A 15,475-nucleotide genomic window follows, 5' to 3' on the forward strand; every position below is an offset into this window, starting at 1 on the left:
GAAATAACAACCGGCTGCCTTGCTACTGTTGTTTCCAAGAGTCGTAATAGAGCGTGTGGTTTTATGGATTGATATAACAGGACTCCCGAGTCTTCTTGAAGAGTACGCAATATGGGTGTACCGGCATTCTTTAGGTGGTTATCCAGGAAATATCCTTCAGTAATTATCGACTGTGTGGAAGATACGGTAAGGCTTTTGAAGTTTTCCTCTGGTTCAGAACGTTGACGCCTGGGAAGCTAAGCTACCGAAAACCTGCACCATAGGTACCTAGGTACTACTAGTACCTAGTTACCACACTGAAAGAAATCTCGGGTTTTAACCGTATTGTAGTGGGTGTGGCGAATACTGTATTACTAGGTAGTAGTAAGGTAATCATTATGAAATTTAGGTAGCCTAATGCATACTTGAAACGTCATGTGTACCTAGTAGGTACTATGGGCAGGTAGCCTAGGTATCCTAGCATACTTAGCCAAGACTAAGCCTAGGCTAGGTATTTCTATATAAGCATTCCGCATCGTTCGTCCCCGCGAATACGAAAGCCACCAGGAATTGGGGCGTCAAATGTATTTCGCCATGTTTTGCCTAGGGTAAACAACCGCATGAACTGGCTCAACACACCGACGGTCACAGCGTGCCACCCTCCGAAAAAGTACTTAGGGTAAAACACCGCATGGTACAGGGGTGGACCATGTACGATAAATGTGTACCACCCCAGAAAGGTACATTATAGGGTAAAAAACTGTAGGGTACAGAGTGGACCATCCCCAAAAAAGTACATTAGGGTAAAAAACCGCATGGTACAGGGGTGGACCATACACGATCAATGTGTACAACCCCAAGAAAAGTACATTAGCCTATAACGTGTCCTGACACCGGAGTAGAGGTCTTTAGCTCCGTTTCTCATCAACAAGAAGTCGCGTCTGATGCCTATCTCCGATGTCAGGACGCGTTATAATGTACTTTTTTTGGGGTTGTACACATTGATTGTACATGGTCCGTTCCTGTACCATGCGGTTTTTTACCCTAGGGTAGAACATCACACCAGGCCAAGCAGGCCACCTACAATCAACACCTAGCCACCCTCCGAAAAAGTACATTATAACGCGTCCTGACACCCGAGATGGGCATCAGTCCGCGACTGTGTTGGTGAGAAACGGAGCTAAAGACCTCTACTCTCCTTTCGAAGTAAGTATTTTCTCCAAAGTTAGAAATTAAGGCCAAATTTTAAGATTTAAACAGAGGGTACTGAAAATGGCGCCCACGGCAGTGGAAAATCTCACCAAAACGCTTTAGAAATTTTACTTAAAAATAAAAATGTTTCGAAGATTGATGCCATCTCGATGTTTACGGAGTCGCTTGTGTCCAACACCAAACTTTCCATTTCCTGTGATAAATCCGCACACCACTTGTACCCACAGAGCTGGAGCACTTTTATCACAACAATCGAAACACGATTTTCAACACCCACAAAAAGCCAGGCGTAAACAGCTGTTTGGGTAGAAGATGACGAGAAGCGTGCTCTTGGCTAATTTTTAAATAAGTAGTAAAACATCAATATTTTACATATTTATGATGAATTAATTGAAAATATTCGTTATTGAAAAGTAACTAGACTCTGACTCAAATTTAAGTAATTATTTTTCTGAATTAGAATGTTCTTTAAGTTCTGTATTATGACGTCACGACATCTTGACTTTCGTACCTATTGTAAATAATTGCTATACTCAACTGTCATTGCAGAACAGTTTACCAGTTATTCATGCAGATTGTTATCAGCTACATGTAATTGTTTTATAATCGTAATGCGCATATATATCTTTTATTATTTACTTTTTGGATATATGAAGATTTTTTGTACTGCCGGATTACCGCCGTAGTGTGACGCAATCGTTTCGGTCCCTGGGCCTCTGTCTGTTTTCGCACCATAAGAAATTATGGGGCCGAATTTGCAATGACCAGAAAGTCGTTAAAAGAGGAAAGTTAGCATTGAGGGGCATATGTTTTGACTGAGAAAAATACAAATTTATTCAATAGCTAGCTTGTAAAAAATACTTGGTTATCAAAAACTTGATTGACAACTAAGCAGCATGTCTACTATGGGTTTCAGAGACAGTGCAAGCACGTTTTTGGGCAATACCTATTTCTGTAACGAACACTCGTAACAGAACGAGATTTTGCTATAGTGCATTACACCCAGTGCCGTAATTTATAAGGGTATCGTGAATCACTAATCGTAAAGAATAACGACACTTGTCCTTGTACCAAGAGACAAAAACTCCATTATGCAGAAAATGGATACGAACACGCGTAATAAAGCTCCACCACCTACCCTCTCCCCCCACCCCCCCCCCCCCCTCCACCTCCACCCGCCATTCCCTTTTCTTCTTCGTTCCTCCGCCTCTCTCTCTCTCTCTCTCTCTCTATCTCTCTCTCTCTCTCTCTATCTCTCATCTCTCTCACTCTCTCCTCTCTCTCTCTCTCTCTCTCTCTCTTTCTCTGTAGCCATTTGGTATGTGTTGACCCTCCAAACTGCAAACATTAAAGGTTACTTTATTTCTGGCATACGATTATTAAAGAAATTCAAAATACTAATAAAGACTGAAATCAATGAAAAGTGCTAGCAAAAACAAAAAAGCAAAAAAAAAAAAAATGTAGTCGTTCCTCTATGCACTTTTCCGTATTCATTCCTCTATGGTTTTTCGGCAGCCAGATGTTACGAAAACGTTAGAAACATTTGATTTTATCTACTTTAGAAATATCTGTAATTTTTTCGGGGTAATTTGGTTGCAAAAAAGGATAATATACATGAATTAAATCAAAATTTTTAAATAACAAAGTAAATTTCAACTAAATAACGAGTAAAGTAAACAATTTAGGGAATAAAACTTTGCAGTTTCGTCGTCTGTCGTCGTCTGCTGTTCGTAATTGTGTTTATGGCGCGCGCGCTTAGAAACCAGGAACAGCAACGGGTTTAAAGTGCAATGTGGAGTGAACTGAGACCAAAATGTGTATAATAACAATCAAATAAGCACTGTGGAGTTTCAGTTGTGATGGCAGTAAGGATAAAAATCACCGATTACAAGGTAAGAATGAATTCAGTTCAAACCATGACCCCGGGAAGAAAAGTTTCCATACTTTCACTAATATAGGCAACAAAATGTTGTTTTATTGTGCTGATTACAACTGCAATCTTGAGTAAGATCAATAAACGTTACATACATACGCTAACATTGTTCAAATGAGTGCTGGGAAGGCTGGGGAAAGATGGTGGCCGTCACTGATGAGAACCGTCCATGCAAAACGTAGCCGCCATATTGGATTTCAAAACTGCCTTGAAAACATATTTTACGAAGAGCTCACATGCTTATTTTAGTTCGTAAGGGGCTTTCATATTACACAATATGTTGACGAAACTTCAGTCTTTTAAATGGTATGCTTAGAGTTGCAATTGTATTCATGCTTCACCAATTAAATATCGAGTGAATAAGACCCGTCTACCGTGATGAGGGTTGGCCTGTCGTGATGTTTCCCCCTATAACGCGTCCTGACATCGGAGATGGGCATCAGTCGCAACTTCTTGTTGGTGAGAAATGGAGCTAAAAACCTCTACTCTCCTTTCGAAGTAAGTATTTTCTCCAAAGTTAGAAATTAAGGCCAAATTTTAAGATTTAAACAGAGGGTAGTGAAAACGGTGTCAAACGTAGTGCAAATCTCACCAAAACGCGTTCAACATTTTTACTTACAACTCGAAATATTTAGAAGATTGACGCCATCTCGATGTTTACGGAGTCGCTTGTGTCAATAAACTAACCATTTCCTGTGATAAATCCGCACACCACTTGTACCCACAGACGCTGGGGCACTTTCATCACAACAATCGGAAAACTTTCCCTCACCGAGTAAACAACTGTTTTGTAGAAGACGACGACAAAGAGTGCACTTCGATAATTTTTTAAATATATAGTAAAACATCAATATTTTACACATTTATGATGATTAATTTGAAAATATTCGTTATTGATAAAGTAACTCGATTCTGACTCAAATTTAAGTAATTATTTTTTGGAATTAGAACGTTCTTTGAAGTCCTGTATTATGACGTCACGACATCTTGACTTTCGCACGTAGGGTAAAACACCACGGAAGGCCAACCCTCACCACGGTGGACGGGTCTTATTCACTCGATATTTAATTGGTGAAACAAGAATGCAATTGCAACTCTAAGCATACCATTTAAAAGATCGAAGTTTCGTCAACATAATGTGATATATGAAAGCCCCATACGAACTAAAATAAGCATGTGAGCTCTTCGTAAAATATGTTTTCAAGGCAGTTTTGCAATCCAATATGGCGGCTACGTTTTGCATGGAAGGTTCTGATCAGTGACGGCCACCATCTTTCCCCAGCCTTCCCAGCACTCATTTGAACGATGTTAGCGTATATTTGTAACGTTTATTGATGTTACTCAAGATTGCAGTTGTAATCAGCACAATAAAACAACATTTTGTTGCCTATATTAGTGAAAGTATGAAACTTGTTATTCCCGGGGATATGGTTTGAACTGAATTCATTCTTACCTTGTAATTGGTGGTTTTTATCCTTACTGCCATCACAACTGAAACTCCACAGTGCTTATTTGATTGTTATTATACACATTTTGGTCTCAGTTCACTCCACATTGCACTTTAAACCCATTGCTGTTCCTGATTTCTAAGCGCGCGCACCACAAACACAGTTACGAACAGCAGACGACGAACTGCAAGATTTTATTCCCTAAATTGTTTACTTTACTCTTTATTTAGTTTAAATTTACTTTGTAAAAAGAAACCCACAAATTCAATTTGTAACTTGTTTACTTCTAAGTATTTACATTTAGTTTTACTCCACACTCGAGTACTTTCAGGCCCTTCTGTGGCCCATTCTCAAGAGATGTTTGGGATGTTAGCCTGGGTCAAGGCCCAGCAGTCTTGAGAAGACTGCTGGGCCTTGACCCAGGCTAACATCTCTTGAGAATGGGCCACAGAAGGGCCTGAAAATACTCGAGTGTGGAGTAAACTAAATGTAAATACTTAGAAGTAAACAAGTTACAAATTGAATTTGTGGGTTTCTTTTTCAATCTTCAGAAGAAAACTGAAAGAAGTTTTTGTTTGGTTCATTTACTTTGTTATTTAAAAATTTTAATTTAATTCATGTATATTATCCCTTTTTTGCAACCAAATTACCCCGAAAAATTACAGATATTTCTAAAGTATATACAATCAAATGTTTCTAACGTTTTCGTACATCTGGCTGCCGAAAACCAAAGAGGAACGACTACGGAAAAATGCATAGAGTAACGACTACGGAAAAGTGAATTATATACATAAGTTTTTTTTTTTTTTTTTTTTTTTTTTTTTTTTTTTTTGCTTTTTTTTTTGCCAGCACTTTTCATTGATTTCAGTCTATATTAGTATTTTGAATTTCTTTAATAATCGTATACCAGAATAAATGTAACCTTAATGTTTGCATGCTAAGAATGGCAAAATCATCGTTGCCACATTAGTGGAGGCTTCACACATACACCGTTCCATTATTATAAACTGTTTCCATGAATTCTAGTTGTCATAGTAATGCAATAATGATAAAATTGCTTTAATATTTATGTATATATACTTCCAATATATAGCCTAATTTCACCAATTTCAACGTTTTGTGTGTAGTCTTATACCCAGTTTGGAGGGTCACACATACCGAATGGCAACAGAGAGAGAGAGAGAGAAACGGAAGGCGGAGGAACGAAGAAGAAAAGGGGTGGCGGTGGGGAGGGGGGGGTTAGGTGGAGCTTTATACTTGTGTTCGTATCCATTTCTGCATAATGGAGTTTTTGTCTCTTGGTACAAGGACAAGTGTCGTTATTCTTTACGATTAGGGATTCACGATACCCTTATAAATTACGGCACTGGGTGTAATGCACTATAGCAAAATCTCGCACTGTCTCTGAAACCCATAGTAGACATGCTGCTTAGTTGTCAATTAAGTTTTTATAACCAAGTATTTTTTACAAGCTAGCTATTGAATAAATTTGTATTTTTCTCAGTCAAAACATATGCCCCTCAATGCTAACTTTCCTCTTTTAACGACTTTCTGGTCATTGCAAATTCAGCCCCATAATTTCTTATGGTGCGAAAACAGACAGAGGCCCAGGACCGAAAACGATTGCGTCACACTACGGCGGTAATCCGGCAGTAAAACATCTTCATATATCCAAAAAGTAAATAATAAAGATATATGCGCATTACGATTATACCAATTACATGAAGAGCTGATAATCTGCATGAATAACTGGTAAACTGTTCTGCAAGACAGTTGAGTATAGCAATTATTTACAATAGGTACGAAAGTCAAGATGTCGTGACGTCATAATACATACTTAAAAGAACGTTCTAATTCCGAAAAATAATTACTTAAATTTGAGTCAGTCGAGTTACTTTTTCAATAACGAATATTTTCAAATTAATCATCATAAATATGTAAAATATTGATGTTTTACTATTTATTTAAAAAATTAGCTAAGAGCACGCTCTCGTCATCTTCTACCAAAACAGTTTGAGTCAGAGTCGAGTTACTTTTTCAATAACGAATATTTTCATACAATCAACGTACATGTCAGATATATACATAGCTAAGACTGTGTCGTCCCCGACAGAAATTCAAATTTCGCGCCACTCGATACAGGTAGGTCAGGTGATCTACCGGCCTGCCCTGGGCGGCAGGACTAGGAACCATTCCCGTTTTCTATCATATTTTCTCTGTCGCCGGTGGTATCAACATTGTTGCTATTACCTCCTGACTCAGATTCTTATTTCATCCTTTGATCATACGTTTCTCGCTTTTTGTGACGTATCTGGATCGTGTTTTTGGCATTCGCTACTGTGGACTGATTTTGGACTTGCTTTTTGGAATTTTCTCAGTATGTCTGATTCAAATGTGAGTGTGAGAATGTGTGTGAATGTAGGCTGCAGGGTGAGGATACCGAAGGCTTCGGTTGATCCTCACACTGTATGTCGTAAATGTAGGGGGTTTCAGTGTTCTTCTACTAATACCTGTCATGAATGTGAGGGATTAAATGCAGAAGAATGGAAGACTTTTAACTTCTTATTTGAAGAAGTTAGAGAGGGATAGGGTTAGACGTTTGAAAGGTGTGAGTACAAGGCCTATTGAGCCTTTTATTGATCCTTTTTCTAATCCTGATGAGTTGGATTCTCCCTATATGTCTAATTCACAAGCTTTACTTTCTGATTCGGCCTCGGAAATCGCCGATCTGAAAGCTACAATTCAGCAGATGAAGTCCAAAATGGCGGACTTACAAGGTAACAGGCGTAGTGAAAGTGAACTTTACAGTGGGAGTCCCAGTGTTTGTGGAGGGGCGTTTGATCGTCCCTGCGACGCTCCCAGGCCTAGACCTCTTCCAAGCTCCCATGCCAGAGAGAAGGAAAGTCGAAAGCCTTAAGGGAGGGGGTCGTGGGGAATCCCCAACAGTCAGACGTCCCTTCAGCAGGCTCTGTTTCGTTGCAGGCTGCTCAGGGTCGCTTTAGAAAAAGCGTCCTGCGTGAGTGTTTCTCATCCTCTCCCTCTCCCTCACCTAAACGAGGGTGGAAGGAGTCGGATCTATCTAGGCCTCTGAAACGGCATTTGAAAGAACCTGAATTGGATTCGAGCCCGGAGCGTTTCTCAGATGAAGCTCCCTCGTCAATTAAAAAGGCGAAGGTGGCGTCAGCGTCACCCGACGTGGAAGAACGCTTTCCTACTCCTTCTCCCCCGTTTGAACATGACGTGGGAGAAGCTTCAAGGAAGATTCTCATGGCAGTGCAGGAACAACTAGCCTCTTTGGTGGGAGTGTTAGCGAGGGATCCTCCTCGTAAGAAGGACGTTTCGCTTCCAATCAAGAAGTCTTGTCCTCTCCCCTGCAAATCAAGAGGCGTCATGCAGACGTGAAGCTTCCAAACATACCGCAGAGGCTTCGGTTTCGAGATCGAGATCGAGGGAATCTTACGGCAGAAACGTAACGCCAGATAGACGTGAGGCGTCTTATAGGCGTAAAGCGTCTTATAAGCGCGAGGCTCCAACCAAGGTATTGGTGCCAGTTAGGACGCCAGTTGAGAGCGAAGCGTCTTCCAGGCGCGAGGCGTCATCCAGACGTCAGCAGCCAGACAAGCGGGAGGCGTCAGCCAGGACGCTTGGCGGACGAGAAGCGTCATCCAAGCGGGAGACGTCATCCTTTTATGGAGAGAAGCCTAGGCTGTTGGCGCCTTCCAAGAAGGAAGCTTCTATTAAAGCTTTGAAGAGGAAGGAATATCATTCCCTTAGTCCCTCTCCTATCAGGAGTTTGTCTCCCCCAGAGGGAAGACGTCCTGATTTGTTAGCGGAGACTCATATAGACCCCAAGTTAGAAGCAAACTCGGAGGACGAGTATCAGGGAAGAGAAGGACTATCGAACTATAAAGTTTTGACAGCCTTGCTTCTAGAAGAGTATGGAGACGACTTGACCCCTGCCGCTCCTCCTCCGCGCTCTCTTTTCTCGAGTGCAAAGACGAAGAAGTCTTCGTCTTTTCTTAGAATGAAGCCCGCCATTTCGATGAAGAGGGCTCTTCAGTCATTAAATTCATGGATGAAGTCGAAGAAGGAGTTGGTAAGAACGGTCTTCTGCATGCCCCCAGCGAGACTAGCTGGTAAACGAGGCATTTGGTATCAGACGGGAGAGAATATGGGCATTTCTCTTCCGTCTTCGACAGAAGCGGACTTTTCGACCCTAGTCGACGCTTCACGTAGACAAAGTTTGAACTCTGCCCGTATAACTTGGGGCATTTCAGAACTGGGTCATCTCCTCAAGGGACTCTTCCATGTATTAGAAGTTTTCAACTTCTTAGATTGGTCCCTTGGGGTGATGTCCAAGAAAGCCCATGATTCTGAAGGACTCGAACCAGAAGTCCTTCTGTGTATTTTGTCTTGTTTTATAGACAAAGCGGTTACATGCATGGCTCGGTTGAGATCTCCTCTTTATTTGGAGCAGGTCTTCTTAAAAAAGAGGACAGTCTTTAGTGCCTTTTTGACCAAAGCGGTCTCCCACTCTCAGAGGGCAGCGCTACTGTACTCTCCATTGTCAGACTTTTTGTTCCCTTCTCAGTTAGTGAAGGACATTTCTCGTTCATTAACTGAGAAGGCGACTCAAGACCTTCTTACTCAGTCAGCAAGGAAGAAGAAACCTGCTACTGTGACGGAAAAGAAAGGTCCGAGTACATCAGTTCAGCCCTTTCGAGGTGGCCCGACCTCCGAGCTCCCGCAAGAAGGAAGGCTCCTGAGAAGAGAGGTAGGTCTGCCTTTCGTCCCTTTTAAAAAGGGAAAGTGATGTCTTCTCTCCTCCAAGCACCAGTAGGTGCCAGGCTCCTGGGATTGTGGAGGCCTGGGCACTTATAAACACAGAAGCTTCATCTAGTCTGTAATAAGGAAGGGATATCGTATCCCTTCCTGGCCACTCTCCCCTAACGTCAAACACCGCGGGGAACTAACAGCAAGTACAAGGATCCTGTGCTGAGAGATACTCTTCGATCGATGGTGGATCAGATGTGGGACAGAGAGCGATAGAACTAGTACTGGATCAAACTCCCCGGGGTTATTCAATCACCTTTTTCTGGTTGCGAAAGCCTCGGGAGGCTGGAGACCAGTACTAAGACGTCAGCTCTCTGAACAAATTTGTTCAGAAGGAGAAGTTCTCGATGGAGACTTTTGCCTCAGTTCTTGCGTCATTGCGACAAGGAGATTGGATGGTGTCTCTGGATCTCCAGGACGCCTATTTTCACGTCCCGATCCACCCTTCATCGAAGAAGTACCTTCGTTTCATGACGGGGGAAGGATCTTTCAGTTGCAGAGGCCTTGTGTTTCGGTCCTTTTCCCACAGCTACCTCCGAGGTCTTTCACCAAGCCTGAATGAAGTGAATGTGGCGAGGGTTTCTTCACCTCAAAGGAGTAAATATCTCTCTGTATCTGGACGACTGGCTCATCAGGGCCAGATCAGAGAGACAGTGCTTGGAGGACCTTACGTTGACTTTAAACCTGATCAGATTGTTGGGATTACTCGTGAACCTCGAGAAGTCGCAGCTGACCCCCAGACAGAACTTAGTCTATCTGGGGATTCAGATGGATTCTTGGGGTTTTCGAGTATTTCCTTCGCAAGAGAGAATCGCAAAAGGTTTGCAGAAAGTCTCTCTCTTCTTAGGGAAGGAACAGACGTCGGCAAGGGAATGGCTGAGCCTTCTAGGGACCCGCCTTTCCTCGCTCGAACATTCTTCCCGCTAGGAAAACTTCATTTACGTCCGCTTCAATTCTTCCTCAAGAGGTCTTGGAGTTGGAAGACCGGACATCTTTCAGACGCCTTTCCCATTCCAGTGGAGATAAGACCACACTTGGGATGGTGGTTGCCCCCTCTGAAAGAGAACAAAGGAATATCTCTAAAAATCCAGAACCCAGACCTAGTGTTGTACTCCGACGCGTCGGAGAAAGGTTGGGGTGCAACATTAGGCTCGAAGGAGGTGTCAGGCACCTGGGAACAGCACAGGTGTCTTGGCACATAAAACTGCAAAGAGCTCTTCGCTGTACACCTGGCTTTTGAAGAGTCTAGAACCTCTTGTTTCGAACAAAAGTAGTTCAAGTAAATGTGGACAACACCACAGCACTTGCCTACATTCGAAAACAAGGAGGGACTCACTCCTCGTTCCTTTACGAACTTACAAAAGATCTTTTACTTTGGACGTCTCAGAGGAACATCTCCCTTCTTACAAGGTTCGTTCAGGGAGAAAGGAATGTGAGGGCGGACAGGCTCATCAGGAGGAACCAGGTCCTTCACACAGAGTGGACCCTACACGAAGAGGTGTGTCAAGATCTCTGGTCTCTGTGGGGGACTCCTCAGGTGGATCTCTTCGCCACGTTCATCTTCAAAAGGCTGGCAGTCTTTTGCTCGGGTGGAAAGTAACCCCAGAGCTCTGATGGTAGAACGCCTTCCTGCTGGACTGGTCTCACGTAGACGTCTACGCTTTTCCTCCATTCAAAATCCTGGGACATTGATAGCCCCCTTTTGGTCGGCTCAAGACTGGTTCACGGAGGTGGTGGAGTGGATCGTAGACTTTTCCAGATCCCTACCAAGAAGGATGGATCTTCTCAAACAGCCACACTTCGAGAGGTATCATCAAAACCTCCCCGCTCTCGCTCTGACTGCCTTTCGACTATCGAAAGACTCGTCAGAGCGAGAGGGTTTTCTCGCAAAGTTGCAAGCGCGATCGCGAGAGCCCGCAGAACCTCCACTGAACAAGTATATCAGTCCAAGTGGGAGGTTTTTAGAAGTTGGTGTAGTTAAACTAAGAAGTTGTCCTCCTCCACTACCTCGTAGCCGAAATTGCGGATTTCCTTCCATTCCTGAGAGAAGAATCTCATCTAGCTGTATCCACAATAAAGGGATACAGAAGTATGCTCTCGGCAGTCTTCAGGAATAGAGGATTAGATCTGGCAGATAACAAGGATCTCCACGATCTCATAAGGTCCTTTGAGACTTCAAAGTCTAAGGAACCGGTCCCTCCTAACTGGAACCTAGACGTGGTTCTCAAGTTCCTATCATCCGAAAGGTTCGAACCTCCTCATCTGGCTTCGTTTAGAGACATCAGGAAATGCCTATTCCTATTATCTTTAGCTACGGCAAAGAGAATTAGTGAATTACATGCTCTGCAGGATAAAGTAGGATTCAAGGGAGACTCAGCTATTTGCTCGTTTAGACCATGTTTTTAGCTAAAAACGAGAATCCCACGAATCCCTGCCTAAGTCATTGAAGTCAAAGGCTTATCGAGTCTCGTAGGCAGAGAAGCAGAGAGGTCTCTATGTCCTGTAAGAGCTCTGAAATTCTACCTTCAGATTAAAGCACCAGATGGGAGGCTCTAGGGCAAGGTCTTTGGTGCGCGGTAAAAGACCCCACAAGACTGATGTCCAAGAATGCTCTTGCATTCTTTGTGAGAAACGTCATTACAGACGCACATAAGATATGTCCTGACGAAGAGTTCCGACTGTTAAGAGTGAAAGCTCATGAAGTGAGAGCAGTAGCGACGTCTCTCTCGTTTCATAAGAATATGTCGCTTAAAAACATCAGATACGACATTTTGGAGATGCAACTCAGTATTTGCATCTCATTACTTGAAAAGACGTTCGTGTGACCTGGATGAGACAAATGTTTTTCTTTTTCTGGGTCCTTTCGTATCGGCGGATACGATCCTGGGTATGGGAGCCGACACCAATCCTTAAGTATATACTTTCCTTCTTTTTAGATATGTTCTGGAGTCTCTTCTAACAAAAAGGACTTGGTGCTGCACGGGCGGCCGTCTCTGTTGTTCAGTAAGAAACTCTTGTCATATTTAATTAGATGAGTATACAAAATTTTTTTTTTGAAAATTATGTGTGTGCGTATTGTGCTTTTTGAGTTATGGTTGTTGTGAAGGGTTCGGGGATAACTCTGAACAATCTTTATTTCTAACATGTGGTTAGGATCAGGTGGTCGGGATTGGTTGTGTGCTCCTTCATAAGGTGTATTGTCATATAAGTGGATCAGCACCCATTGACAAAGTCCTTTCAGGCTCTGCCGAGTAAGCGGATAAGACCCCTTCGGCAGACCCACAAGAACTCTTGGCCATAGATCATATATCTCGCTAAAGTTTCTTGAGGTGATGCAGACTACTGGGCAAACACTCACGAAGTCTACCACCTATCAGGTAGGAACCAAGGTTTTATTTATACCTACAACATATGTTGTTTACCTGTCTATTCCATAAGTAGCTGTCTCTTACCCTCCACCAAAGGGTGCCAATCAGCTATGTATATATCTGACAGGTAAGTTGATTGTATGAAAATGATATTGTTATGTTACAATAAAGTTTCATACATACTTACCTGGCAGATATATACAATTAAAGGCCCACCCAGCCTCCCTGCAGGAGACAGGTGGAAGAGAGAAAATATGATAGAAAACGGGAATGGTTCCTAGTCCTGCCGCCCAGGGCAGGCCGGTAGATCACCTGACCTACCTGTAGCGAGTGGCGCGAAATTAGAATTTCTGTCGGGCGACGACGGAGTCTTAGCTATGGTATATATCTGCCAGGTAAGTATGTATGAAACTTTATTGTAACATAAACAATATCATTTTCCAAATTAATCATCATAAATAGTAAAAATATTGATGTTTTACTATGTTTATTTAAAAAAATTAGCTAAGAGCACGCTCTCGTCATCTTCTACCAAAAACAGTTGTTTTACTCCTAACTTGTTTGCTGGTGAGAAACCGTGTTTCGATTGTTGTGATGAAAAGTGCCCCAGCGGTCTGTGGGTTACAAGTGGGGTGTAACGGGACTTTATCACAGGATGAATTGCAAAGTTTTTGTTGAACACAAGGACCTTGGGCCGGTACCGTAAACATCGAGATGGCGTCAATCTTCGAAAACATTTTTAGTTGTAAGTAAAAATTTCTAAAGCGTTTTGGTGAGATTTCCACTGCCGTGGCCACCCTTTTCAGTAACCCTACTGTTTAAATCTTAAAATTTGGCCTTAATTTCTAACTTTGGAAAAGAAAATTAAAACTTGAAAGGAGAGTAAGGAGGGCTTAGCTCCGTTTCTCACCAACAAGAAGTCGCGACTGATGCCTATCTCCGGTGTCAGGACGCGTTATAATGTACTTTTTCGGAGGGTGGCAAGCGTTGATTGTAGGTGGCCTGTTTGTCCTGCCGTGGTGTTTTACCCTTTTGTAAATAATTGCTTTACTCAACTTTCTTCCAGAACAGTTTACCAGTTATTTATGCAGATTATCGGCTATTCATGTAATTGTTATAATCGTAATGCGCATATATATCTCTATTATTTACTTTTTGGATATATGAAGATGTTTTACTGCCGGATTATCGCTGTAGTGTGACGCAATCGTTTTCGGTCCCTGGGCCTCTGTTTTCGCACCATAAGAAATTATGGGGCCGAATTTGCAATGACCAGAAAGCGGTTAAAAGAGGAAAGTTAGCATTGAGGGGCATATGATTTGATTGAGAAAAATACAAATTTCATACAATCAACTTACCTGTCAGATATATACTTAGCTAAGACTCCGTCGTCCCCGACAGAAATTCAAATTTCGCGCCACTTGCTACAGGTAGGTCAGGTGATCTACCGGCCTGCCCTGGGTGGCAGGACCAGGAACCATTCTCGTTTTCTATCATATTTTCTCTGTCGTATCAACATTGTTGTTACTACCTCCTGACTGGAATTCGCTTTTCAAGACTTTTGATCAACTTTATTGGATTTTTTGGTGACGTACTTGGATCGTTGTTTTGGCATTCGCTACCGTGGACTGGATTTGGACTTGCTTTTGATTTTTCTGCTAGAATGTCTGATTCAAGTGTTAGTGTGAGAATGTGTGTGAATGTAGGCTGCAAGGTGAGGATACCGAAGGCTTCGGTTGATCCTCACACTGTATGTCGTAAGTGTAGAGGGTTTGAATGTTCTTTAGCTAACACCTGTAATGAGTGTGAAAGGTTGAATGCTAATGAATGGAAAAGACTAACTTCTTACTTGAAGAAGTTAGAGAGGGATAGAATTAGACGGGCTGCACATAAGGGTGTAAGTACAAGGCCTATTGAGCCTTTTTCTGAGTCTAACTCTCCTTTTATTAATGAATTTGATTCTCCCTCTGTATCTGAACCCTCTCAGGCTTTGCATTCAGATTCGGCTTCTGAAATCGCCGATCTGAAGGCTACTCTTCATAAGATGAGGACCAAAATGGCGGCCATGCAAGGTAAGGGAAGTGATAGCGATATGCTTAGTGAAGTGAGTGTTCCCCGTCTCTGCGATGCTCCCAGGCCTAGACCTCTTCCAAGCTCACATACCCAGAGGAGAAGGAAAGTCGAAAGCCTTACGGAGGTCGTGGAGAATCCCCACCGGTCAGGCGTCCCTTCAGCAGGCTCTGTTTCGCAACAGACTGCTCAGGACCACTTCAAGAGGAGCGTCCTACGAGAGTGTTTCTCTTCGTCCGGTTCTCCTTCACCTAAACGAGGGTGGAAGGACTCGGATCTATCTAGGCCACTGAAAAGGCACTGGAAAGAACCTGCTTTTGACTCGAGCCCGGAGCGCTTCTCGGAGGAAGCCCCCTCATCTATCAAGAAGGCTAAGATGGTCTTGACGTCTCCTCAATCTGAAGTTGAGGATCTTACACCTTCGAGATCTCCTGCTTCTCTCATTGAAGAGGACGCTGGTGTAGCTTCGAAGAGGATCTTGTTAGCTGTACAAGAACAGTTAGCCTCTTTAGTTGGAGTTCTTTCGAGAGATCCTCCTCGCAAAAAGGATGCTAGGCTTCCTATTAAGAAGTCTCGTCTCCTTTCTCCTGCCAGGCGCGAGACTCCAGCCAGAAGTGAGGCCTCTTCTTCCA

The 15,475-nt window shown here is 42.8% G+C and overlaps 1 protein-coding gene across 1 annotated transcript in view; it reads left to right on the plus strand.

The window, feature by feature from the left end:
* LOC135219580 (5'-3' exoribonuclease 2 homolog) overlaps nucleotides 1–15,475 on the plus strand; it is a gene marked incomplete in the record, with an annotated part of 341,454 nt that continues 325,979 nt past the window's right edge. The window contains 1 exon segment of the mRNA XM_064256465.1: nucleotides 1–186. Within this exon segment, the coding sequence (XP_064112535.1) occupies nucleotides 112–186 (75 nt within the window).

The sequence above is a fragment of the Macrobrachium nipponense genome, chromosome 1 (assembly GCF_015104395.2).
Source record: "Macrobrachium nipponense isolate FS-2020 chromosome 1, ASM1510439v2, whole genome shotgun sequence".
Classification (NCBI taxonomy): Eukaryota; Metazoa; Arthropoda; class Malacostraca; order Decapoda; family Palaemonidae; genus Macrobrachium; species Macrobrachium nipponense.